The 27,867-nt window shown below is 44.1% G+C and overlaps 1 protein-coding gene across 1 annotated transcript; it reads left to right on the top strand.

Moving 5' to 3' along the window:
• On the top strand, positions 1 to 27,845 carry ALOX5 (arachidonate 5-lipoxygenase). The gene is made up of 14 exons (XM_048944039.1): positions 1 to 4,660; positions 8,927 to 9,125; positions 10,009 to 10,090; positions 11,916 to 12,038; positions 13,678 to 13,784; positions 15,724 to 15,896; positions 16,650 to 16,796; positions 16,895 to 17,098; positions 17,321 to 17,407; positions 18,703 to 18,881; positions 20,494 to 20,615; positions 21,894 to 21,994; positions 23,931 to 24,101; positions 24,425 to 27,845. The coding sequence occupies exons 1-14, from the start codon at positions 4,511 to 4,513 to the stop codon at positions 24,602 to 24,604; spliced, it is 2,025 nt and encodes a 674-aa protein (XP_048799996.1). The 5' UTR covers positions 1 to 4,510; the 3' UTR covers positions 24,605 to 27,845.
• The last annotated feature ends 22 nt before the right edge of the window (positions 27,846 to 27,867 follow it).

Raw genomic sequence — 27,867 nt, 5'->3', positions numbered from 1 at the left:
ATGAGAGGCTGACCAAGGCAGGAGGGCAGCAGCAGGAGTTGTAAGATCCACTGGGTGCTTTCTGGAGGCAATGGAGGTGTCAGATGTGTGGACCCACAGGATGAAGAGGAGATCACGTCTCTGCAATGGCAATGTCAGGAGTCCAGGGGAGGGAGGCCAGCTGCGATGGTAGTGGCTGTATCCAGGCCTTTGAAGTTCACAGCCGAGGGAAGGTTGTAGAGGAGGAGCCCTACATTGCGTGGAAATAGCCGGTGGGCTGCTGGGGAGGCTGGTAGCATAGCACAGAGGGCTTGCGGCCGAGCTTCTCTAGGGATGAAGCCTGCTGCATGCACAGGCCTTTAATGACCAAATATAGCCAGTAGCTATGAGAAGCACAATGCATTGCCTACTGTGCAGGGACTGTGCCTCCTCCAGCAGCCCTTCTCCCACAGCTGCCCTGTGGGCGACTCACCAGATTTGCCCATCCTCTGCCTGTTCACCCATAGTGCCTCTTCCCATTCATTCTACCAAATGAAACCCAAATGTCCTTCGTCTTCCCTACACACCTTCGCTTTCACTGCTGTCATTGTTTTCTCAGTGTTCAATTTGCCTCTGGCAAGACTAGGCAGAGAAGGCTGAGCTGGGAGGAACTGAATTATACCACTGTGTGATTCACAAAGATGACTGTGGAAATACCCAAACCTGGCACTGTGCAATTAAAGCTCTGTGTCAACCTGCCATCCCAGTTTTTCCTGGAAATCTTGTATCTGGCTGCATTCTCTGATGCGTAGGATGCTATCTGATGTTTTGGGATTTATGGGGTACAGTGTTACCACAAACCAGTCAGAAGATGTTTATTCACAGCGTAAGGGGGGGGTGGATGACATCAGAAAATCAGACAAGAATATCTCGTTATAGAATAAGAATCAAACAGGAAGAGAAAATAATTAATCATAGCCAAACAGGGGTCAGGGTTTGGAAGTAATTCAGGAGGGAGGCAGGGAATGTTTGAAGAAGTGAAAATAAAAAGTCAGTAGGGCTCTGGATAAAAGAAATGGACCAAGTTCAGTGCATCACTCAAGGCGGAATAATTAGAAATGTAACATTGCTCAGAGAGGGTCAAGTGGTGGCAAATTTCAAGAATACTCTTTTAAAGTGTATTCTAGGGAAAAGGCAAGGTTGGCAACAGAGGAATTGGTAGCTGGAAATAGAGAGGAGACCTCAGCTGAGAGGGTAAAGGGGCTGAATGAAGTTGTCTCAAAGGCTTTAACATCAGGGGATTTGAAGTAACAGAATAAAACAACCAGGAGGCTGCACTGAGCAGAGGAGGGAGGTCGCCTCTCAGGGTGTGCTTGCTAAATCTCTGAGGCTCAAGGAATCAGGCTGACTATTCCTAACATTTTAAGACTTCACTAAAATTAACCTCCCAGTCATTTTTGATGGGAGCCCCTTGCCGTGCTGGTTTACTCTGATGCTCCTTTCCTCAAAGGCCACCTGAAAACAGGGCAGGCCAGGCAGGCTTAGTAGTATTCATCGCTGGGGACAGCAGCTTACCTTGTCAAGGGGAATGGTTATCATATGGGTTTGGAGAGAGTAGGAAATATCTCTGGCTGAAGACTTGATCCTAACTGGGAAAGCACAGCTGCCTTAGGCAATGTATGTAGTGCTTCATATGTGCCTCATTCCTGTGCACCCCAAATTAGCTCAGAAAGCACTTTTGTTCCCTTCTTGAGGATGCACTGAGGTTCCCCTGGAGTCTGGTTTGCCCCTTGTCTTGTCCTTGTGCTTAACTTCCTGCTTCTGAATGTGCTGTGTTAGAAGAAACTGATTCTTTTCCAGGACTACAGGATTACTGAAGTCAGTGTTTCTCCTGCCAGCAAGAACAGTTTGTTTTATCCCCAGAGAGCACTTTCAGGACCATGCAACATTCGTGGCCACTCCTGAGCAGTTGATACACACCAGAGAAATCAGATGAAGATTAAATCCAACTGTTCTTCAGCTTTCTGGCAAAGCTGAGTCAAAACAAGTGGTGGCAAAAGTTAAAGGTGTTACTTCAGGGATGAATTTGGACCTGCTTGACTTCGGATTGGAGCTGATGCTGCACAAACTCTGCCCTTTCAGCCAGGGCTAGGGACATTTTCACCAGGCAAATGTCAGTCCCTTACTGCTTCTCTTAGCTGGCAGAGCAAGGGTACTGTGCTCAGCTTCATGCACCTGTAGATCTGTGGACCCTCCAAGCAGGGATGGCAGCAGGTCTGTGAGCAAGGAGCTGCTGCTTTCTGCTCCGGTGGAGAGGCCACAATTAGCACCTGTATGCTCTCAGCTGTCAAGCCGATGTCCCTTAGATTATTTATATAACCTGGAAAATTCTGTAGGTTCTGCTAATCAACTCCATCGCTGGTAATTACCATGTTACATCATTCCTCTCCAAGCCTGATCCTTTATTAGCATACTCCAGGAGCCATCTGCCCATCCAAATCATCTGCAGCCTCAGGGGAGCTGCAAGGGACGTGACATCCTCGCAACACAACCTTGTTTGTCAGTGGCATAGTAAGGAGGTTGAGAGGGATGGCAATGGCCTTCCCTTGACAAGTTCAGTGCAGTGAATGTGAGCAGTGCTTAGAGGGAGGGGACCTGTGAGTTACCATCCTGTCCCACAGCACCCTGTGCCTTCTTCCCTCAGCCCATTCTCTGAGCCCACCAGAGCCCTCAGCCCAGTGCTGGCCTAGGCCAATCATGGCAGCTCCCTCCTTTCCTTTCATTTCACATTTCCATGCAATTTCCCTGGCTTTCAAGAACAAGACTTCAAGGCACAGGTAGAAGTAATGTAGTCCCTTAGTAAAAGGGCTGTTTGGGGTTGGGTTGGGGTTTTTTTGTTTATTGTTTGTTGTTGTTTTGTTGGTTTTGTTGTTGTTGTTTTTTGTTGGTAGGTTGGTTGGTTTTTGTTGTGGATTTTTTTATTTTCTTGGATAAAGGCTCCGTTTTGTTTGGCAGGTCCCTGATACAAAGCATCTGATAATTCCACCATTATTAAATACCTTTAGCAATAAATCACCGAAGATGGAAGTCAAGGTAAAATCAAAAGGTACCAAAGGAATAGACTAAAAATAGGGTGAATTGTGAAAGGGCTGGAAAGAGGACACTCCTACAAGTGTCGTGCACAGCTCTGAGCTTACTGAGCATTTTCTTTAGCGAGTTGGTAAGAAGAGTTGCTGTGCTGCAGGGAACTGCCCAGCAGGAGACAGAGCTGCACATCCAGGGGAGCAAGATGGGGGAACTGACTCTCAAAGACATGCGGAAAACCACCAAGTGAGGTTTATGCAGTGCTTTGCTCCATACCTGCAGCAAAACAGAAGGGGCCCAGAAGGTGGTCCTGTGTCTGACAGGTGAAGCATCACTGTCTTAACAGGTTTCAGGTAACTCCTGCAGTGAAAGGTGTATGAGCCTAACTTTGTTGCCATCTGAAACAGGCAGTATGGTTTATTCAAATGGAAAAAGCAAGAACGAGGAAGGGATTAAGAGTTTGCAGTGGGCTTCTGTGGGGTCAGTGTCCCTGGGAGGGATGGCAGGAAGGCCCCTTGCAGGCTGAGCCTCAGGATGGCAGATCGAAGCTTAGCTGCTGCAGGTGTGCCTTGCAGCAGCAGCAGCCTTGTACTGCTGGTGCTATTTAAAAAGCAGCAGCAGGCTGGAGACTTGTGCTGAGCAATTCTGCAGAGCCAATGAAGGCACTTTCTATATGCCTGTACGTAAATGCATATCTTGAATGTGGGGGGAGCCTTGATATCTGATGGTGTCACAGAATAGCAAGCAGCTGTTTCTGTAAAGGAAGAGACATAGGAGACCTCCGATGAGACTGATGATTATTGCCATGCTTATGAGAAAGAGGAGGATGTTGCAGGCTGTCACCACCAGTGACCACGCTGAACAAGCCACAACCCATCATGGGCAGGTGTTATAGGCTGAAGCAGAGCCTCAAGTAACAACCTTGCAGCTGTGCAGTGGGATCTGCCGAAGCCACAGCCCAGCTCCTCCCCACCTGGGGCTGTGCAGCAGCAGTGTGACAGAGTTAAGGGGTTGCCAGCATAGGGCCTGCATGTGTGCCTAATGAAAATACAGGAGTGTGGCATCAGTGGGCTTGGTGCATTGGTGCCATGTGTACAACATCAGTGTTCTGGGGCTCTTTTCCTTGGGGTAGGCTGAACATGAGAGAAGCGCTGGTAGATCTTATCTCAGTGTTAGCATCTTTATTAAAACAGGTTCGGCGCTCGCTGCACTCGGGGTGGGGAGTGTAAAAATGTGGGATCCTTGCAGTGCTTTGTGGGAACGCTGTGTGTGTGTGTGTGTGCGCACAGTTTGTGTTACAGGCGGCTATGCGGAGGCAGCGGGGGCCTGGCGAGATCGGAGAGATTCAGTAATAAAGAGGAACAGCGCGGGTGGGTAGGGCCGGGCCGGGCAGCGGGGCGGTGCTCGGCGGGGGCTTGACAAGGCTCAGCTGTGTGGCTCGGCCGTGCCGTGCCGTGCCGGTGGGACCATGCCGTCCTACACCGTCACCGTGGCTACGGGCAGCCAGTGGTTCGCGGGCACCGACGACTATGTGTACCTGAGCCTGGAGGGCACTGCGGGCTGCAGCGAGAAGCACCTCCTGGACAAACCCTTCTACAACGACTTCGAACGCGGCGCGGTGAGTGCCCGCACAGCCCCGGCTCAGCCGGCAGTGCCCGTCCCGCTGCTGCCGGGCTGGGGGTGGGCATCGGGGCAGGCGAGCCGGGGCTCGGAGCTCTCCATCGCAACTTTAAATGGTAGCTGCAAAACAGCACCAGGCACAGGGCTGGGCTGGCGCTGGGCTGTCAGAGGGGCTGCTCGGGCTCACCCTGTCGCGTGCGCTGTGCTGTGCCCAGCTGCTATCTCCTATACGCCGACCATCCTTTCAGTATGGATCTCATTTGTTTATTGTCCGACTTCAAAATAATGGACTCTTGATTATATTTTTTTTTAACGTGTACTTTATTTGTAGCCTACTCACAGCTCCCAGGAGATCTAAGGAGATTTAAGAGACTTGAAAAGTTTTTTATAAGTGCCCTTAACTGATTCTATGATTCTATGATTGAACTCGCTTTGGAGATGAGCCCCACCACTGTGCATACAAATTTGGCCCCACCATCACAGTGCTGCCTTGCCTGTAGGTACATTTTTACCCATGGGGTGCACAGCCTGCGCCAGCTATCCGTCCTTCCTTGATTGGGCACCTCAGGTATGGCTTGCAAATGACAGCATTTTAAGTTAGTGTTGATGGTGTGTGCAGATACGGCCCCCAAATATGTGTGGATAAACATCCCGGGAAAAGAAATTTCAGAGGTGTGGGTTCCTCCCTGTTGCTGCTGTTGAAATTACTTTCTTTCATGAGTAAGCATTCATTGCAGAGATCTTGTTACCCTTGATCTCCCCAGTGGGCGTCCACTCCTTTGTAGAATCATAGAATGGCTTAAGTTGGAAGGGACCCTAAAGATCATCAAGTTCCAGCAAAAGTCCACTAAAAGGTGACTAATTCTTGACTTTTTCTACTATCCAAATTATTTCCATATCAGTCCTCCCGTAGCGTGTTCTGTAAGATGGCTGCTTTACAGGATGCTTGACATGCGCTGTGCTGCTGCAGGCAGTGTTTCTTTGGGCACTGCCGTGCATTCCTCCAGGCACCTGTTCAGGTAACACTGTGCCCAGAACACCATGAGTCTCACTGATATACCTTGCAAAGAAAGAAAGAGAAGAAAAGTAGCGATATGGAACAAAAAGCAAACCAGCAAACAATACTGAAGCACACTGTAAGACTTTCAGGTTGGTTGCTTTGTAAAATGTGACAGTTGAAGCCAGTTCTGCATCTGGCATTTTGGTAACATCCCTACAATTTTCTTTTTCTTCCAAATAATTAATATGTGATCGCATTTGAAAAATAACAATAATAATAAAGCAATTTTTTTCACTGATAACCAGAATTCCAGAGTACTATCTTGTAAACCTTTATCACTTTCCAGTTTCTTTACTAAATGGTGGGCCAGTCTCAGTAGTGCCATTATCCTGAGAATGGCTTCATCTGAATTAATGCAAACGGTCAGTTTTTCTAGATATGCTGGATGAGGTCTCCAACCAGCTCTGAGCAGATCTGCGTGCCAAATGCTGATAGAAGGGAAGGGATGTGGGAAAACCAGAAGGAGCTTTCATAATGCCAGTGTACTTTTAGTTTCAGTCTGACTTACTCCAAGCACTGGACATGGGCAGTTTAGAAAGCTGGAGCTGCTTTTCTTCACTCACTATTTTTTGAGTAAGTTCCTGTTGGTGCAAAGCAATTTCAGTGTGAGTGCGTGGTGTCCCCCAGTTCTCTGTCTGCTTCCTGTTACCCTTCCATCTGCTTTTTGCTGAAACGCACTCAGCAGTACTTCCAGAAGGAAAACAGTTGTGTGTGGCTTTGGGCTTTGTGTGTGCAGTGTGCTGGTTTGTTGCTTCTTTTGCAGCACCAGGCTGGTCAGCAGGAGGTGCTTCTCTGCCAGAAAGAGCTTGCAATTTTGCAGAAGGGTAAATCGCTCAGATGGGATGCTAAGGGACTTTGGACAGTCTTACGGCCTTCATTCACTCTGTTCTCTCTCCCCGAAGCCAATAGTTTAAAAACTCCCAGTTCCTATGGTTTACTGTGCAGACACTGCGGTGCAATGTAGTTGAACAGGGTACCTCATAACACAAATGCAACAAAACCATTGAGCAACAAAAAAAAACCAAACCTGCTTCTTTGAACCTTGCACCGTCTGCACAGCTTGCCACACCTTTACTGCACCTTCATCGCATCAAATCCTAGATACACTTATGTAAGTTTGTGTAAAGTAAGGTTTTGTAAATTATAGAAACAATATAAGTAGTTATGTGTAAATGAGGATTATTATTTTTTTTTTATTGGAAGCTAGCTGAAAATTTGAAGAAGAGAAATTTTAAAATATAGTCAGGCATGTTGGGCAAGATCACAGATTACGTCCTACAGTCACTGTCTACCATAGTGGAGGCTCACAGCACTACTGTGGTGATCTCTCTGAAAAGCCAGTCAGTGTTTTTTCAGTCTCCAGAGCTGATTCAAACTTTTAAAACACCGAGGGAATGAATTTACGTGTGTACATCATCCTTCTAGCTGTTCTGGGACAGTGTGAGTGAAGGGGGTGGGGGCTGAAGATTCAGCAGCGTAAACTCTCAAAATGAGTGTATATATTGGCTCTACTGAAAGAACTACTTCTGTTCTGCTTGGATATGCAAGGAAAAGTCAGAGACACCATTTTAATATGTCAGTTGAAATCTCAACTATGCAATTTTCATCTCCCAGCTCCTGCCTGGCAGGCAGATGCTGTCATGCCAGGCTTGCCAAGAACAGCCATGCTGTTTGGTGAAGCACAGTTCCTTCATGTGCTACCACCTTGTATGGATAGGTATGCTGCTGACATCAAGATTGCAAATTCTGTTTTGAGACTGGATGAATCTCCTATTTGATAGAAAATGTTCAATGGCTTTGGCTTTAGTAGGAAAGTGTGTAGGAAAGAATATGGCTCTGAGTGAGATTAGTCTGTTAAGTCTCAGTGAATCAAAGTAAGTGACGCCAAGACTGATTTTAAATATTTGAGTTTAAGTGAAGTTAGGGTGAACATTAGAAGAAATCCCTTTGTCTTTGTTGATATGAAGCAGCCTCATCAGAGATGCAGTTTATCAATCATAGCCTGAACAGTTTCAAAGTTGATTGACAAACATCATGGGGAAAGATGGGCAAAGGCAAGGTTTTGCTATCTGCAGCATGGATTTCAAAGCCTTTCTTTGTTTCTCTTTTCTTTTTTTTCTCACTTGTATGAGTCAAGTAGATGAGCCATGAAAGGTGGTAGTTTCAGGTGGTGGAGTATGATAGAACTGAGGTCTGTCATCTCAAACTTTGGTGGACATACAGATGCTTTCATCCTAAAATGATCATCACAGCTAGTAATTCATGCATAGCTTGTAGAAAGGGTCCCGCAGACACTGAAGCATATAGTGGATATATACAGCATATAGTGGAAGTGAATCTCACCCTTTGAGTATCAGCAGCTAGTTAGTGTTTCTAAGGTTGTTTGTGCTGAGAAAAACCACAAGAGAATACAGTCTCTTCTTGTAACCACCTTATGCTTAGCAGGGTCATCTGAGCAGGCAGGCTGTGGCTGCTGCTCTCAGGATTTCTGTGGCAGTTCAGCTTTTACAATGAGCGCTTGACTGCCCTCCTTTGCCCTGAACTGTTCACATTGTTGGAAATTGAGAATCAGTTTCCATTCTCCTGAGTTGCTTAGCACTGCCTTACTGGCCATGTGATTCATTTCTTTCTGTTCTGATATTACCTAGTAGTGCAATTACCACCAAAACTGCAGTTTGCTCAGTGCTGTTCCTGCATGCAGCAGGAGATCACACAGGTGGCACAAAGGTTAGCCCCAGCCTTGTGAGGGGACTGACGTATTCGTCATTGAGTCAAGAGTTCACCATCCAGTGTGTTAACCTATGATTATCCTTCCAGTGCAGCAGTGTGAATAGGTTTGCTGAATCAACACCTCTTTATGGCCTATTGCAGTAGCAAAAGCTACCATGGTCTGCAGATTTTTCTCAGACTTGCAAACATTTCAAGGGGTGATACTATCTTTGGATTAGATGCAAAATGTTTCCCCACTTTGGGTGTGCTTTACATGGTCTTATTTATTTCATTCACCTTTCATTTCTACTGCAATCACATAATCCACTTATGACCTTATCCTTCCCCTCGTCTTTGTCCTTCTCCCTCATGGGAACCAAGAAAGTACTGTCGCACCCATGTCATACTGGCCACAGGAAAGGCCAGGTGTGCTTGTACAGTCCTGGCTTTGCTTTCCACATGTGCAGTGTATCACTGACTATTTCTGCTCTGTAGGTTGACTCCTATGACGTGACGGTGGAAGAAGACCTTGGAGAAATTCAGCTAATAAAAATTGAGAAACGAAAATATTGGTACCAAGATGACTGGTACCTTAAGCACATCACTGTCAAAACACCACTGGGCGATTACCTGGAATTCCCATGTTACCGTTGGATTACGGACGAGAAAGAAGTTGTCCTTCGAGACGGAAGAGGTGAGCACCATGAGAAACATCCTGTGCAGCAGCCAGAATTCTCCCACCTTTCCTTCCCCTTTCCCTGTGTACATCCCAGACTTCCATGACCTTTGCACAGCATTCAGAATATGGTCAGATAAAGGAAAAAAGCAAGTGAAACCCTGTTGGTACCGTAAACACAGCCAGCTGGAAACTGTTAGCAGTATATATATATATGTATGTATATATTATTGGTTGTACTACCTCCAGTATTTCCAACCCAAAATAGCTATTCCCATAAAACTCCTGCTGGCTTTATCTGCCTTTCCATTTGCCTATGTAAAGCAAGTCATGTACCTTGTGCTTTCTCTTCATCACTAAGGAAGTCTCTGTTATTTAGCAGTATGGTGTATACAATGGTCAGAAATGCAAGTTGTCTGGAATTGAAGCCTCACTGGGTTTTCTTTCTGTTCTCATGGCAGGAAAATGTTTTTATTGCCTCAGACTGGCAGGGGAGAGTACAGCTCAAGGAAAGAGGATGAGAGAAATTTCCTACTGTTGTAGTTTAACTTACAACATTGTCCAAGGCAATATTATTATTTCTTTGATTGATGAAAATTCTTCTAGATGCTGAAATATGAAATTAAGTCCCATGACCCTACTGAGGCTATCTAAACCAAGTATCTTCCTTAGGAACTCAGGTTTTCTATAGAGATGAGATAGTTGCTCTTAGCTTAACCAATTTAGGCACCACATTAGGAGCTGAAGGTACTAAACTGGATTGTGTGAGCTTTTCCCACAGAAATTTTGTAAAGGTTTAGGACAGAAGTTGGAAGGCTTTGAAACACCGGTTTCTTTCTCAAGACCTGGGTGATGATAAAGGAACCTCATAACCCTGTTTCTTTCTTTCTCCCATACATAGCAAAGCTCCCCCGGGATGACAAGACCCAGATACTCAAGCAGCACAGACGCAAAGAGCTTGAGGATCGTCAGAAAATGTACCGGTGAGTCCCTCACAGCTCCCCAAAAGTCCAGGGCCTGTTGTCCTTGGGTCAGGGGTTGGCAGAGCATGTTCAGATACCCATATTGCTCTAAATACTGAACTGCTGGTAAAACAAAACTGAAAGTTTGCATGTTGGCTATATGTGCTTTTTTACTTAGATGGGATTCATTGTAAACGATGGTCATCCTGCTGCACGTGGCTGCATTACAAGATAACTTGAATCCCAGATAAGTCTGTCTAGAAGATGTAAGGTGGAATTCAGTGGTACAGTCTCTATATGAGCCCTCTGGTCTACAGCTGTGCTTTCAAGAAAAGATAAAAATAGATTTTCTTGTCTTTTACAAGCAGGACTCCAGTTTTGGAGAGTGATATCAACATGTCATCTTATCTGGAGCTTTGTGGCTGCTCTAGTGAGTTTTAGTCACTTCTTGAACCAGGGTGCAGTGGAAGATCTGACCTTGCTGAGCAGACTGGAATGTACCATCAAAACACAGTGGTGTTATCTATCTCTATAGACTTATAAGCTTTTTTCTAAATAAGAGAAGGTCACAACAGGAAAATCTTTTATCAGTGGGTAATTCCAGAAGATGTCATACGTTTCCTTTTTATAGGAACATACTTTCTGTTAAAAGAAGGAAAGTTTATCTTATTTCCCTCTTCTTATCAGGAGAAAGAGCATGAAAATAACAGAGTTTTCATTCAGAACTGACAGATTGAGGTTTGGCATATGTGTTGTTGATATGATTTGACTAAGAAAGGATCTTGATCACAAATAATGGGAAGCAGCAGAGGAAAATCTAGATAAAAAAGATAGGTGGCACAAAATCTTGTTTACACATGCAAAAAGGAAGGCAAAACCATTGGTAATTCCAGGAAAATAGCAATTTGCAATTCAGATGTTTAACTGATAGTGCACAATGCAGTCTGTGTGCGGCAGACAATTTGGAAACACTGCTGAAATATTCCCCATTACAAATCGTCTTCTTTTCTTTTGAGGTAAAAACAGGGTACAGTAGGACATCATACACAGCAGAGGTCTAGTACCATGGCCATCAGGAGGCAGGCTCAGGAGCTGAGCCCAGGCTGCGTGCACCTCTAGTAGCATTGCCTTTTGGAGGAAATGAGACACATGCCTGACACTTTGAGCTGCTAGTAATTTCACAGTATTTTTTGCAAATGTGAGACAGATGGTTTTCCTGCCCAGTGACTTCTGCAGTGCCAATTGGGTAGAGCATTCTTACCTTAGGGTGGTGGCTGTCTGAGCATGCCTTTGTACAGCAGAACTTGTGAGAGGGTGCAAGTCACTTACAAAACCTGTGTTCCTCTCTCTGTCCATTGCACAGATATGATGAACAAAATGATATCACATTGCTGCTTACTCCAAATCTCAGGCTGTTTTTTTCACTCAGTTATGACTGTGTTTTAGTTCTGCAAAACTGTAGCCTCAAGAATGAGGTTGATGTGACCAAACAGTGTGCATTGTACAGCTGTCTTTCTGCCCATTTCACTTCCCAGTGAATTTGTAGTTACTGCCAATTCTAACCGATTGTGACAGGCGTTTGGAAATATCGCAGGTATTAAGATACGTCAAGTTTTGTGATGGTAGTTGGTCAAGTAGATGCCTTCTGTTCTACTTCATGTTTCTATAGGTTACTGGTAGGTATTATTGTAGTATAAGTCAGTATTTTTGTCCCAAGTGAGTCCTGTGGGTCCCAGGTGATGCAAGTTTTCTTTATGGCTGAGTCACAGCAGCAGCATAGGTAATAGAATGATGGAGCTCTTGCGCTGGTGAACTGATATGGTTAATCCAACTTCTCTTTTCTCAGCTGGAAGGAGTGGCATCCTGGCTTTCCATTGAGCATTGATGCCCATTGTCACAGTGAGCTGCCCCGTGACATCCAATTTGACAACGAGAAAGGAATCGACTTCATTCTGAACTACTCCAAAGCGTGAGTGTTTGTGGTGCTTCAGGCATTTTGCAAAAACTTTTTTTGTGCAGAGTAAGGATGTGACCATGTTGTAGGTTTCACTGAATCTCAGAATTGGATTCTTTTCTCCCATCTGCACCTGTGGTTAAACAAAGCAGGAAAAAAAAAAAAAAAAAAAAAAAAAAAAAAAAAACAGGAAAAAAATATCTTTTTTTTTGTTTTAATTGATGTTTTGAGCTCTTTACTCTTGGAACTTGCTGCTCCTCTGCATTCTCATTAGACACGGTTTGGCTGTAGGCAGAATGAGGAAAGACTTCTGAAAAGCATGCGAAGGAGTTATTGACACCTACTGCCTTAGGCATCTGGCTTTGCTCAGTGATGCCCCCTGAAGATGCTTCTCTCCTCTGGCTGTTTGAGAAAATTAGGCCTTTCAATCAGGTACCAAAAGGTGGTGTCAATGCACCTTTGAGACTCTGCTGAAGAAAAGCTATTCCCATCAGATGTAGGCTAAAGTCATCACTTAACCACATCTGAGAGTAATCCGCTCCAGGCATCAAAGTGACTATCACACCTGAACTTGTCATGTCACTGAAAAAACAGTCCTGGCCATTGGTGAGCCTGAAAAATCCTGCCCAGCAGGATAGTACGAAGTTAATGGGAGAACAGGAAATCTCTGCACTGTGAGTCTGCTTCTGAGCTGTCTCACAAGCCTGAGCCATGTCATACTTTATCAAATGGTGGGAAAAAAGGCAAGGTGAGGCAAGGCTGCTTTGAGATCATCCACAATTCCTACATCTGTGACTCTGATAACATGCTGGTCCCTCTGTATTTTGGAATGATATGCCTCTCAGTGTTTCAGTGATCAGATGGGGATTATATCGTCAAACATAGGTTGATAAGAGAACTAGCAGGTTTTACAGCCATTCCTAATAACAGTGAATACTTTCTTATCTGAGTCCATTTAGTGACCTGACATGGCTGAAAACCTACGTGGTCATGCTTCTTTTAGAAGTTCATCTGATATTTAGATACTTACCGTCTGTCCAGGAAGTCCTGCCCAATACTCCTTCCATCTCCTGATATTCAGGAAAGGCCATTCAGAGCTCCTTCTGTGCTCCTGTCAGGGGTGATGAGATCTCCAAAGAGATTGCTTCCAGGCCCAGGCTAGATAATTGCACAAGATGCTTCCTAACGTGCCTCCAGGCACCTCTTCTTATCTTGACTGCTATCTGTAGCAGCAGAAGCAGCCTTTCTACATGTCCCTTGTCTGATTTTCTAGTTATGCTGATGGGAATCCTCTTTCACAATGCCACTTGCTGTCTTTGCGGGCTTCTTGTCCTCTTTGACCACTTCCAATCCAGTTCATTTTAAGGTTTCTCAGTCTTAGTTTATAATTTACAACTGCATCTTCATCTACATCTGCACAGAATTCTCCCCCTTCCCCTCCCCCAGGAGGATTTGCTGCAACACTGCGGTCTTTCTTTGCTCTCTTAACTGTTCTCCCCATCTTCGTGCAGTGCATGTCTTCTTTGCACATTTGAAGATGCTAGTGGAAAGAAAACCTGATTCTAAATCCACTGACATGTAATCAAAATAAATGTTTTCTATTTAATAACAACAAAGCTACCATTTATGTCACAGTGTAAGGCTTTGTTTTTAGGATGGAGAATCTCTATATCAACCGTTTTATGCACATGTTCCAGTCTTCCTGGAGTGACTTTGCAGATTTTGAGAAGATCTTTGTGAGAATCAGTAACACAATCTCTGGTGAGTTTGTCAGCATTTTCTCACGTTTTCATCATCAAATGATCGATTTTCTGTCTTGAATATATCTGATTAGGAAGGAAGAGGCTGACCTACACTTCTGCTTGAACGTCATTTACCATAAACAGCAAGTAATCTTAGACTGCTGATCGTGCAACAACCCACAGGACTACCAAGCAAAGTTATGATAGAAACATAGAATGGCTTGGAATGGAAGGAACCTTAAAGACCTTCCACTTCCAACTGTCTGCCCATGGCTTGGATCTTTTTGCTTTCACAAGTTGTTCCAATGAGTCGTTTTGACAAAACTTGCAATCTGTCAAGCCAGTAAGTCTGGGGGCATGTTGCAAAGGGCAGAGAATGAGCTGGGAGCTGTAACTTCTTCACCTGGTCCTGGTGCACAAAATAGTCCATCTGACCAGAACCAGAGGAACTGTAATTCCTGCTGGGAATGAGTGCAAGTTAGTGCTTAAAAGGGCTCGCAGCATCTATCCCAAATGTCATCTCTTTCCAAAAACATGTTGGAATTTATTATGCACACTATAGTAAACGTGGTGACATGTTTACCATTCCGTGCTCACATCTTACCAGGAATAGATATGTATCTGTAAGAGTCTGTGTTTACTTTTTTGCTTTCAAATATAAGTATCTGGAAAATCCTTTGTACTGATAAAAATTCCACTCACGTAGTATTAAAAGACAAAGACAAAATTCTTATTTTCTTAATTTTTTTTGTGTGTGAAATCTTAGTAGTTATTTGAAAGCCAGGTAAAAGAGTTGCAGATGGAGATGGGGTGATGGAGTCATTTCTGTAAAGTGGGGCTGGGAAGCCTTTGATTTGTGAGCCAGACCTAGCCTGCTACTACGGCCTGCAGTTGTATTATTTGATATTATTTTACTGTAGTAATGGATATAATAGATACACAGATGCTATTATTCAGTTAGCATGTAGCTCCTAAAGCATGTGTAGATTTACTCATTCTGGCTCTGCAAAGGAACATGCTTTTCCTTCCTGTTCTGAAGTTTCTCCCCTCTTCAGGCTGACTAAAGGACCAATTAACAGAAATAGGAGGCATTTCTGTGATTTCAAGTATAAAGTAAAGCACATAAGGAGGCTGGAGCTATTAAAAACTAATTACATCAATTTGTTAAGTTTAATAAGATTTCTTCCTAAAGTACAAGGATTAGATATAATCTGCATTTAATTTCATTGATAATATTTCCAAACCCATGAGGAAAGCTCCAATTCTGTGAGTTTTAAACTATAAAAATGGATCTCAGCTGTGAGTGCACCTCTCAATCTGATTATTGGCAATACTTGGCATAAGCAAGTTCATGTTTTTCAGTCATGCAGCTTCCCTGTCAGCATCAGTGGGATTTTGTTTTTAATCATGTGTTTTCTGACTCTCAGCTTGTAGTTTGAAGTGACCATAATGACATTAAGAAGCAGAGAACTGCAGTGTGGAAAGCACACAGTACTACTAAAGATTTAATAAGGAGATGGAGTCTCCAACACTATTGCTTTATTCAGAAGAGTTATTAATCTGCTTTGTATTAACAATTGAAAAATAAGCAGGGAGAAAAAAAAAAAAAACAACCCAGCCAATGAGCAATGTTAGTGAGAAGCCCAAAGTCAACATCGTTCCCCAGGTACCTCTCACCCAGCTTCAGTCACTGCTGTTTTTTCCCTTCCCCCTTGGGTATTTCCCTTTCCCTGCCTGTGCCATTGTTTTGGGGCTTAACTGTCTGTATAACAAACCCCAAGAATTTGGATACTAAGATTGAAGAATATCATGGAAGACATAAGGAGGTGGTCTGCAGATGGAGAGCATATTTTTCATAGAAGTTGAATGTTTCAGTGCAGTGAAACAAAAGGAGTGGGGGATAAATAAAGGAATCTGAAATACAGTGACATTGATGCTGCTGACTTGTTTTCCTTTAGAATATGTGATGCAGCACTGGAAAGAAGATTTTATGTTTGGCTACCAGTTCCTGAATGGCTGCAATCCTGTGCTGATACGGCGATGCACAGAGATTCCCAAGAAATTGCCAGTGACCAGTGATATGGTAGAATGCAGCCTGGAGAGGAACTTGACCCTGGAGGAAGAAGTGAAGGTAGGGCTTGGGGTGAGATTGGACTCCATCTGCTCTTCCTTGTGTTCTCTGACCTCCACTCCCTGTTCTAGCTACATTTCAGCCACATCTCCACACTCCAGCTGCAGGCCAGGCCCTTTTCCAGGTCCAGTTAAAAGGATGCCGCCAGGAGGTGAAGGGTCCTTCACAGTGCTTTCGTCTCAAAGGATAGGGAGTGTCAGAAGTGCGAAGCATCCTACCCTTTCCCAGGAGGGTCACCCACAAAGCTGAACTGAAATGCTGAAGAAGGACTAGGAGGATGGTACATTCCTTTTGTCTGTACGATGAGCATGGGGTGTGGAATAATGTGAAACTTGTTTGCACCTCAGTGTCACTGCATGAATGCCAAATACATAGTCGCTCTCTGCTGAGAGGTTTGCTGTCAGGGTCAGCAGACACAAGTCAGGTAGCTTGTGTAGAGGTGCTTGCTGTCCCAATAGCAAACATCACTCCTGAGCCTCCATGAGCAAAGGTGGGCTAGCAGCTACCTGTAACTGCAGGGCATAAACCAGCCCCTGGCCCAGACTCCTCAGCCTTAGTTCTGAGCCTCACTGTTTGCGCCTTTCTGCTTTTCTTTCTTAACCTCTCTCAGTGCTGTCTTCTTCCTCTCTCATCTACCTTTCAGATGCTGCCCTGTCCTTTTTCTGTCCTTCCCACCAGGAACAGTTTGCTGTGTTCTTTCATTTCTCCCTCTTTCTGTTAAAACACACCAAATCCTTTTCACTTTTTTACCAGCAAGGAAACATTTTCATTGTGGACTATGAACTGCTGGATGGCGTGGATGCCAATAAGACAGACCCATGTACAATACAGTACTTGGCTGCACCCATCTGTTTGCTGTACAAGAATCTGGAGAATAAAATAGTACCCATTGCAATCCAGGTGAGCTTGCTGTCAGAGTGTATAAAGGGTCACATTGCTTATTGTCTCATTGTAAACGCACATGAACTTGGGGATTGTACTGTTTCCATCTCTTTCAGCTTGGTCAAAAGCCTGGACCAGAAAATCCCATTTTCCTTCCTTCAGATGCCACCTATGACTGGCTGCTGGCCAAAATTTGGGTTCGCTCATCTGATTTCCACATCCACCAGACAGTGACCCATCTCTTACGGACACACCTTGTCTCAGAGGTGTTCAGCATTGCCATGTTCCGGCAGCTGCCTGCTGTACATCCCCTCTTCAAGGTTGGTCTTTCTGTGAAGAGGTTCTGGGGGAGTCAGTAAGGTTTTCTTTTTGGCTTGACAAATCAAAAGTACATCCTGGTGGTAGCTCGATTGGGATGGTTTGACCAGCTGCCTGGCAAGGCAGTGTAGAGCTAGCTGCTCTCATCGAGGACTTCAAACTCTACACACGGTTGAATTCAATCAAAGAATTTGTCCTCTACCATTGTTTGTCGTATTTCACAGCTGTTGGTGCCACACATGCGATTCACAATAGCCATCAACACCAAAGCTCGAGAACAGCTCATCTGTGAATGTGGCCTTTTTGACAAGGTAAGTAATTCCCTTTGCAAATCTTGTTATTTTTCATGGGTCCCTATGTGTTTTAATTCTTTATCCATCACATAGTGTGTTATTTCTTGACTTTCTGCTAAAGCACAAACATAAACAGCATCGCCTGAGACACAGAAATGATGCCTTCAGTTAATTCACTTCCTGTTGTGCTGAAGATGGTATCTTTCACCTCTAAGTAACCAGTTCAGAGCTGTATGATATACAAACATCTAAACCCAACTGTAATAGTGTTTACTGTGATAACAGCTCTTCATCTCCTTGCTACCCCAGAAACAGCATGCCACATCTAAGAACCGCAACAGGTTGGCAAGCAGCCCTCTCTGTGGAAATGTGCTAGCTGCAACCAGGGCAAGTTCCTGACATACCTCTGGCACCAGGGGAAAAAAAAAAAAAAAAGCTTCCCTGCTCCAAAGTTTTTCTGCCTACATAAAAAAGAAGTTAATTGCAGATTATTTCCTTGTCTTCTGTGCTCCTCTGCTAACTGTGGAGGCTTGGCAGACACTCCTGACATCAACTGAGTGGAAGGACAGCATCTGTACCCCATGCATGTGGGTTGAGTGTGCTGCTAAGACCTGCTGATGAGGATCATGAAGTTCCAGAATTGTTGGTTTCAGTATAAATGTACAGCCAGACAGAAGAGAGTAAGTGTAAGCTGCATACTGCTACACTGCTAACACCACAAAGAAAAATTTGGGAGCTTCTGAGCAGTGATTATATAAAGGATTTTGCAGTGTTGTTTGTTGTGAACATGCTGTGTTTTCCCACTCAAACACCCAGCAGGATTGTTGTCCTGGCTTAAATCTCAGGGTGCCTAAGAGTAGCCTCCAATCCTAACCACCACCTGCCATTAATCCTAAACCACTCTGCAGCAGCACTTGGTGGTTTAGCAAAAGCTCTGGTCTGACACACTCCTGGCTGCCTTCCTTCACATATGCACTCATTCTGGAGCATGGAGCTGGCAGAAAGTGCTCTGGGTTCAGTACTTCTATACTTTATTACTGTTTCATTATACTATTTTAAGGTGATACATTAGATGTGCCTGTGGAGAAAATGGATCTGTTATCTGTTATATGTAGTTTGTGGAAAAGATGTGAAAACTGTGAGGTCAAAATGCAGAACTGCAGTAGACCTCTGCAGTTCGGTACTTATTTGTGTGGAGATGCACTTTCTTCTCCTTGTAATAACACATCTCCTGGAAATTTGGACAACCAGCCTTGGCACAAAGTGAGCCTAATTTATCTCCCACTGCTCATATCTTGCTGTTGTTCCTGCAGGCAAATGCCACAGGTGGAGGAGGACACGTGCAAATGGTTCAGAAAGCAATGAAGGATCTGACTTACAGCTCACTCTGCTTCCCTGAAGATATCAAAGCTAAGGGGATGGACAGCAAAGAGGATATCCCCTACTACTATTACCGAGATGATGGCATTAGAGTTTGGGAGGCAATAAAGAGGTAAAAGGCTGTAGTCCTGGAAAGGGGCAATGAAGTCTTTGTCCCAGAGACACCTCTCCATTTTGTCTCTGCTCTACATCACATTCTTGTGAATACAGCTTGGGACTTCAAGAAATTGAAGGCTAAAATTACAGTAAGAAAGATTTGGGGTAGACTATAGTCAAATTACCATTAGGTAGATAGAACAGATCATTCTGAGAGCCAGTGGAGTCCTGTGGTTCAATGGGGGCTACCATTTAAAAGAAATAATTTCCTCAAGTGTTATAGATTGAAATGATCCTGTCCTAGCACAGGGAATGAATGCTATCACATGGGTGAAGGAGAGTGTTGTGAACCCATCTTGAAGAACAGTTACAACTCTCAGCTCCTGCTCAGTTTCCTAGTCAGAGATGTTTGATTCCTGCCCTTTACAGGCCTATATTCTTGCATTCTACATTTCAGAAGCCCCTGTATAAGTTTGTATTCATCTGTAGGATTTCACTGTAATTGTCCCTCAATTCCCTCAATGTTCAATGCAGGGGAGTTGATCCAGACCTTTAATGGGCCCTTTCAACTCAAACGATTCTATGAATTTAGCCCTGCAAAGGGAATTTAATTAGCTTTTTAAGCTATGCACAAACTGAGAAAGAATGCAGCAGCCTGAGCAACCCATGTGAGCTCATTGGGTTTCTTGTGGAAGCAGAAATGTTAAATGTGGTTCACATGAGAGAGCTGTGTTTTGAAGCCCAGGAAACTGAAGTACTAACTGATTTGAACCAAACCTTTCTTCAAGTGCCTTAAAATTGCAAGGACCAGATTTTGAAGAAGGGCAGCAAGTTTGTGCCTGGAGAGGTCTTGCAAGAGTGAAGCTCTTCACTCTTGGGTGTTTATAACACAAGACTAATGTTTAGAATGTTGTTTATGTCTTTGCCTCCTGTGATTTCAGCACAGGGAATATCTTTCCATATTTCCTACAATTGTTAGTGCCCATTTGAGAGAAAAGGAAATTTTTACTTTTCTGTGGTTTCTTGATATAGTTTCCCTGCCCGTGTGCTTGTTCCTGCCCTTGTTTTCTTTCCTATTCTTTCTTGTGCTAATTGAGATAGGATATCTTTTAAAATACCAGATAGTAAACTCAATTTAGTTTAGCTCTTTGTCAGTGTTAGCTGGAGGAGGATATTACACAGCCTCAGACTTGGCTGAGAGATTCACTGTAAGTACCTAGTTTATAAATAGTGTGAGCAGTGACCTTCTGAGCACTGGCTGTTCTCACACCTGAGCCCACTCGCATGCATGTAACCACAGCCTACTTTTCTCTGAAGGGGTGTCAGTATCTGCTCCTTGATGAAATGACTTCTATCCCCAGCCTGTCCTTTTAGGTCCCTTCCAACTTGGGATATTCTATGTTTCTATGACTGCGGTTCAACATACTTCTGATGGTGAAGCAGTGATACTGCAGTTAGAAATAATTGGATTCCCACCACTTGATGGAGGGTGTTGAGCTCTGCTCTTGGCCCCACTCTTCCTCGCAAGGTGTATCCTCTCTGTAAGCTCAGCATAAGGTCTTCAGTAGAATTTCTGCTTTTTTGTTATTGGTGTTGTTTTTTTTTTTCATTTGTTCCTCTGTCTGCAGTTTTGCAGAGGATGTGATTCAAATCTACTACGAGAGCGATGAGGTGGTGTGTGAAGATGTGGAACTCCAGGCCTTCGTCAAAGACATTTACATGTATGGGATGAGGGGCGTGAAGGCCTCAGGTAAGGTACGATGGCCTGGCCAGATCTGCAGCTTCCCAGGTCTCTGGTGATGGCAAGGCTGTGTGCACTGCACATCTTGAACTGTTGGTGACCCCCTCCTTTCTTGGCCCACAGACTCAGTTTTATGGACTGCCCCTATGGGCTGAAAACCTGCCCAGCCTGCAGCGTCACCTTTCTGCACTGCTGCCACCACAAGGGCTGAGGCAGAGCAAGTAGGACGACCTGGGTCTGTAAAGAATAGAAAGGGCACAAGTGGGGGACAGCTGGCCTCCACTCCTGCCGTGGTAGCACTGCTCTGACCATGAGCATGCTGAGATCCTTTACAAGATGAGCACAGTGCGCTGAGGACAGGAGGGTGCAGGAATGGGTGTGTATCCTCTCCTCTTTGGGCTTGGTACCTGACCAGAGCTACCATGTTTTCTTGCCCCTGCCAGGTTGAGTTTGCATCTGCAGCAGGTTCATGGTGCAGACATGGCAGCAGCTGGCTCAGAGACAGCTCACCCCAAGGAGCTGTCAGATCTCTAGTTATCATGGGACCTGTCATTGTGCTGGGATGGGACAGGGACAGGGCAGGATTCATGTTGGGGCAGGAAAGATGCAGGTTCAAATGTGCTTTGGTGACAAAATATTTCCCCTATTCCTGACTATTCTGTTCTTTCTTTAAATAGCTCTGTTTGATTACTCCCCCTCAAAGACTGCTTGATTCAACTATTTCTGTTCCTCATTCTGCTGTTTTTGTTTCAGAAGTTCTCATTTCCTCACTTATTGTTTCAGCATATAAGCTCTCCCTGCACTTGTTCCCACAGCGCACTTGATTGCTGAGCCTCAGACATTTATAAATACAAGCAGACAGCCATTTGCTCTTTGGCGTGAAATTTCTCTGCTTGTATTGCAGAAGGAAGAAAAAGGGACTCTCTGGGTTCCTTGCCGCAGGGTAGGTGTGAGGACAGAGATGCCATATATTTTAAAGGTATAATTGTGCTTTGCCTTTCTCCTAAGGAACGCCACCTGCTTTTTGCAGACAATGATGATGCCTCACAAATCTGTATGAGGTAAAGGCAGGATCACTCTGCTTTTATGGCTGGACAGCCAAGATACAGAGCTTGATTAACTGCTGTTAGAGCACATGGCAGAACCAATAACAGAGTTGGAAGGAGAATGTCCTGCTCTTCGGTGACTGTTGCATGGTCCTCAAATTCACATCTTCAACCAATGACTACTGGGTAACTGCGTTGTTTCATGGCTGGGTTACTTATTCTTTTCTTCTCCCTCATTCAGGGTTTCCTAAGGTGATCAAGACACGGGAGAAGCTAGCAGAATATCTCACAGTGATAATATTCACCACATCAGCCCAGCACGCAGCTGTGAATTTTGGTCAGGTAGGAACTTCTGGGAAGACTGTTCATCCCTTTGGGCTGGGAGATGCACCTACCAGGGCACAGTCTGAGAAGTGCTGTTGGATAGATAAGCAGACATTACATTGCTCTTTCTGGCTGAACTGAAGTGTCGTCTGCAAATCCCCATAAGGACACTTACGGAAACACTGATTTTGGAAATATTTGGAATAATTTTGAGTACTAGATAGGTACTGAAATTCGGGTTTGGGAGTTATACCTTGTATATTTTGGTTTCATTCATTTTGTCATGGGGAAAAATTGTTTTAAAGCATTTAAACGGGTTACTAAAATCCATTTTGGAAATGCTGAGGGGATCAGGTACACAGTCTGGATACCACAGCCCCATGCCTTCCAAACATCACCTGAACTGTCTGAATACATGCTGGTAGTCTGTGGCTCATTCTGCAACAAAATGCAATGAGTTATGCTAAGAGGCTTTGCTTTGTATTTGCTGCAAATGGGTACATGGGTGATTACCAAGAACTGCTGATGTAAGCTGTGCAAATCTGGCAGTATGTTTGTGCCAAAGCAGCATATATCCCATCTTCAGATGTGGCTTAGGGAACATATACAGCTCGGTGCTATGACTGCAGCACATGTAGCTGTATACGCTGTCTGTCTTTGAGTTGGCTCAGCTGGGTGTTTCAGCTGTTCAGTCCCAGCAGTACAGCAATCTAGCTGGCCTGCTGGAGCATTTGCCAAAGTTGAAAATTGCCTTACACATGTCTGTGGGAGTTGTACTTCTGCTTTCTGAGGTGGCACAGATAAGCTGCTACAAGGTGAAATTGTATTAAAGCCAGTAGGATGGGCTCCCGATCCTCTGTGGTGTCTAGTAGGTATCCATCAGGCAGGATAGGTGGACATATATAAAGAAAAACTACTTTGAAAAGGAAGGTTAATGGTAACTGCAGCATTTCAGATGGTGGCAAAACTCAGGAAGGTAACTGAGGCAAGATGAGGCATCACCTTCCTGCAGAACTGAGGTATCCCAGAAGTGATTCTGAGTTAGAAATGTTTTAATTGGAAGGGACCCTTAGAGACCATCCAGTCCAACTCCCCTGCAATAAACAGGGACACCTACAGCTCAATAAGGTGCTCAGAGCCCCATCCAGCCTGACTTAGGATGTCTCCAGGGACAGGACCTCCACTATATCTCTGTGTTCCCAGTCCGGTGCTCACCACAGCCACATGTACATGGCATATTGGCCATCAGCTGCCTCTCCTACCACCTTTACCCAGCAGCCTGGAAAGGAAATGCTAGCAGGTGGCCATGGCTTGCACTGGTGGGTGCCTGTTGGGGTATCAGAGCCATAGAGGCCTTTGACAATGCCCAGCAAAAAGTGCAAGCTTAGAGATCTGGCATAGGGAATCACAACCCCGATAACAGAACATCACCAAATCTGATGATTTAAAAATGGTGCAATATGACTGGAGAACAGCAAACATATCCTCCAAACACAATAAAAACTGCGAGCTTGTTTACCACAGCACTGAGGGCATGTTCTTAGAACAGGTTTTGCAGAATAGAGCAATTGGAGAAAAGGAAATTTTACCCGTTTTAGTGGTTTTATCAAAGATAACCTCAAACTTTGAAGAGATCTTTGTTTATTAAAATAGCTAAATTCTTTGCCTGACCAGTGAATCTGGGTCTGTGGTCAGCAGAATAACTGCTCCTATGGAGGTGACCCCACTCTCTCCCTTGTGAGATCTTTCTGGGAAAGATAGTAGGGACTTTCTTACCTCCTTCAGTGCTTCACAAGAACGTCTCTCTGTCCTTCAGTTTTGTTAGTATCTTCTCATTCTGAGGAACTCCTATTACAGAAACAGACTCCCCAGTGCCAAATTTCATCATTTCCTTTGAAGCGTTCCTGAATACCTACCACTGTAGCTTTTCACTGTGCTTTCTTGCCTTGTGCAGTATGACTGGTGCTCCTGGATTCCCAATGCCCCACCGACAATGCGCTGCCCTCCTCCGACAGAAAAGGGGACAGTCACCATTGAGCAGATTGTGGAGAGTCTGCCAGACAGAGGGCGTTCTTGTTGGCATCTGGGAGCTGTCTGGGCCTTGAGTCAGTTCCAGGACAATGAAGTAAGTTGACCTTTCTGCAGGAGGTGGGGGATGTAGGGAGATAACGAGAGCTATGGCAGGACCACACTGACTCATGTGGTTGTAGTGCTGTGTTTCACTTGAGCATCCATGGATGAGGAGCAGCAGCCAGGGATGGAGGGTGGGTGGGACACATCTTTCACTGGCAGTGCTAGTCTTAAATGCTAGCTTAAATGTTGATTGGGCATAATAGTAGCACTCCTAAAGCTTAGGGTGTTGTTCTGCTGGATAGCATAGCATTGAGACAGACCAGCCTTTTTCTTTTTAATCTCCAAGCATGATTTCTTGGTGTTTTTTTCAACTAGCTGTTTCTGGGCGTGTATCCGGATGAACATTTTGTGGAGAAGCCGGTGAAAGAGGCGATGGCAAAATTCCGCAAGAATCTGGATGAGATCGTCGGCGCCATCACTGAGCGCAACAAGAACAAAAAGCTCCCTTACTACTACCTGTCCCCAAATCGCATTCCCAACAGTGTTGCTGTTTGAGCAACAAGGAGAGCTCAGCAGAGCATAAACCCAGTGCATGTTTTCCTGTTACATATGGTTCACATTAGAGACCTTTCAGAAATTTGTAAAATAACAAACATGCCCTCTCCATCGGAGCTGACCCATGCTCTATTTTGGCTTTCAAAGCAAATTTAACTATGACAAATCTTGCACACAGTTTAGCTGGCGACTCCTTAGGTCAAATTTTTTACAAGCTTGTATCACCAAGATTTTTATATTACCCTTAGAATCAATACCTGCATTAGTGTTAGCTTTCCCTTTCCCAATCAAAACAAAGAAATCACAGAAATTACACTGCTTTCAAGCTGAGTACTGCCACGCTGTGTGTGAGAATTGGACATAGCAGTGAAAAGGTACTGAATGAAGATGGGTGTCTTCACATTCCTCATTTCGCTCATCTGATTCAATGAAAATAGTATCAGGAGCAATAAACAGGTCTTTTAAATCCTTCCTATTTTTAATAGATGATGCTCATGACTTGAATTCATAGTCTTTCAAGTTTGTGTGTTGTTCATAAACTGATTTAAAAACTTACATTACGTATTTTCACTACAACTTTGAATGCTCCAGTCAGGATGAAGGTAAAAGCAGAGCATTTTTGTAACACAGACAAGAGTTTTTATCACCTTCTTGTAGCGAAGTCACTTTTCTCATCTAAAATGAGAAAATCTGGTTTATAGGAAATGACTTATTTTATCTATATGTACCTATGTATTTTCTACATAAAACTAGTAAGGTTTGTTTCAGCATCTGCCAGAAGAGTTCTCTGTCACTGATATGCATGGCAAATGTTTTGCTTGGCACAGTAATAAGTACAGACTTAGTGGTATTCTCAGCTTCATTGCTGAGAAGGCTGGGCATTGTGGGCAGCTTCTTTTGTTCTGGGAGGGAAGAAAATGCTACTTTCTATAAAGGTTATGGAGAAAGGTCAAATAATGGCTTCTAAGAAGGATCCTTGGATTTGACCAATTAAGTATAATCTGTTCCACCTTAGAGATGTCTGAGTTGTGACTGTTATATTCAGAGATGATTAGGCTCAAGTATCTGGGCTTTGGTTAAAGGTTAGGAGTCACAGAGATAACAAAAGGGAAAAGTGAGGTTTAGGAAATCTAAGAGCAGTAGTTTAATTAATAACACTTCTGCATTTTTCCCAGATTTTTTGTACTAGTGGTGTAAGCTGCAGTGTTTGTTTTGTTATTTGTTTTTTAAATATATGAGAAAGCTGCTTATGCTAATAAAACAGAACTGAATAAGAAAATCTAGCTTTTATTTCTTAACTCACTTTCTAATGCTCTATGTTTTGGAGAACTTGTTAGGAATATAAGGCTTATATAAGGAAGATAAGGTGTTGTGTAGAGAAATGAAGCTCCTGTATGTTGAGAAAATACAGTTATTTCTGTCACTCTTGTGAGTTTCAAATAAGATTGGTGTTAAAGTGTCCTTCATGCTTCATATGAAATACAGAATCAGAAAGGACAACTATTTTAGACCCTTGATGGTAGTCTGATTTCCTTTTTCTTCTACCAGTGAAAGAGCTTCAGCAAAAATGTGGACAGTGAGGACACTTCCTTCTCTTGAGGAAGTATGCTTATGACTTGTGTGTTTTCTTCTTACCACAGCCCATGAGAATGATGGCTGCAGGCACCAAGGCGTGCGATTGTAAGTGGTGATGGAAGACAGACAGAGGGCCAGAGACCATAGCATGCAAACCACAGAAACAAAAAAAAATGCTGAATTTCACAACAAGCTGATGCAATATATCCAGTTCATGCTCCTAGCTCATGTTCTTCCCCTGTATATGGTGAATGTCTTATTGCCTCAGCCTTCCTATAATAATGATCTGCACAGTCGAGCACTTCTCTGGAAAAAATATAGAGAACCTGAGGCCTGGTCTCTTGCATCTGTTCCCTTGCATCCCACCCTGTGGACCTGGGTCTGAGGGGAAGTTTGGGGAATTTGTTGTGCAGCTTTCAAGGTGGATGCCTGATTTAACTGCAGCAGAGGCTGTGGAATGATGTGAGGAGGTTAAAGGTAACACTATCACTATTAAGGAAGCAAATACGAGCAAATACCAAAGTAATTATTTTCTCCCAGCTTATTCCCTGCTCCCTTTACACCAGTCAGCATTCACCAGAAAGAGACCTTCTTGTGTGTGGCCTGTGAGTTGTTTCACTGCATCCTGCTTGAACAAATGTGTCCCTGAGGTCATGTTTCTAAGGTCCTGTAGTGTCCACTCCCAAGATTACTTCTGGGCAAACATGAAAGGACCAACCCTCTCTGAAGTGGGTCTCAAGTGAGTGCACTCAACTGAGTGATAGATGTGAGATGATGCACATTTAAAGGATATTTAACAGGTTTGAAAAGTCAGTGGCATGTGTCTTGGCTGGATGGCTGATGGCCAGTATGTAACCTGCCTTCTCAGCTCCAGCACCCTTGCTGTCTTTCCCAGTTGCAGTGATTTCTTTATCGACTGGGAGTCGTTCACTGCTGAATGCTCTGGCAGAGATTCAGAAGGCTCTGTTATCTCTGTCCTCCTCACAGTGCTTGGTCACAGAAGAGGGCACTTCAACTATGAAACACCATTAGTGGTAGTGAGAATAGGAGAATACTTCCCAGCACCTTTGGCTTTACAAGTAGAGGAGAAACCCTAATGCTTTCTCCACAGACAAATTACAAAAAAGAGGAGAAAAGGAGGACTTGAGAGGAAGAAGAGGCATTAACAGGAGGACAAGCATTTCCCTGAATATTTGATTTTTTGGGCTCATTGGTGACAGGGAGGACTTAGCCCCCTGCAGCCATCCCTGCTCTCATCACTGACCTCCCATGTTTTCCCCCTTTAGCGGACTGAGATTCAGGTTAATTCTCAAGCTCTCTTCTGGGTTGCATGAGAGAATACCCTCCCAGCCACCTGCCCAGTTGGGTTGCCATTGCTCTGTCCCATTCCTCTGCCCAAAGGTGATTCAGTTCCCTATTCACACCCATACAGTTCTAGTGGGCAGATCTTATGTTCCTGTTTGGCTACTCAGAATTTTTTGCTCCGTTGCGTACAGGGCAGAACAGGAAACATCCCCCAGAATATTTGTTTCTAAAGAGCAAATTTTAATCAGCATCTGATTTTCCTACTGCAGGAGTAGCTAAGTGGTATCTTAAGAAGTAATTGTATGTGCTGAGATGTAGCACAGAGTGCTTACTGTGTATCATTTGTACAATAAAGAGGAATAAATATTGCACACAATCAGACA

The sequence above is a fragment of the Lagopus muta genome, chromosome 5 (genome assembly GCF_023343835.1).
Source record: "Lagopus muta isolate bLagMut1 chromosome 5, bLagMut1 primary, whole genome shotgun sequence".
Lineage (NCBI taxonomy): Eukaryota > Metazoa > Chordata > Aves > Galliformes > Phasianidae > Lagopus > Lagopus muta.
This window is presented reverse-complemented; position numbering and strand designations above follow the sequence as displayed.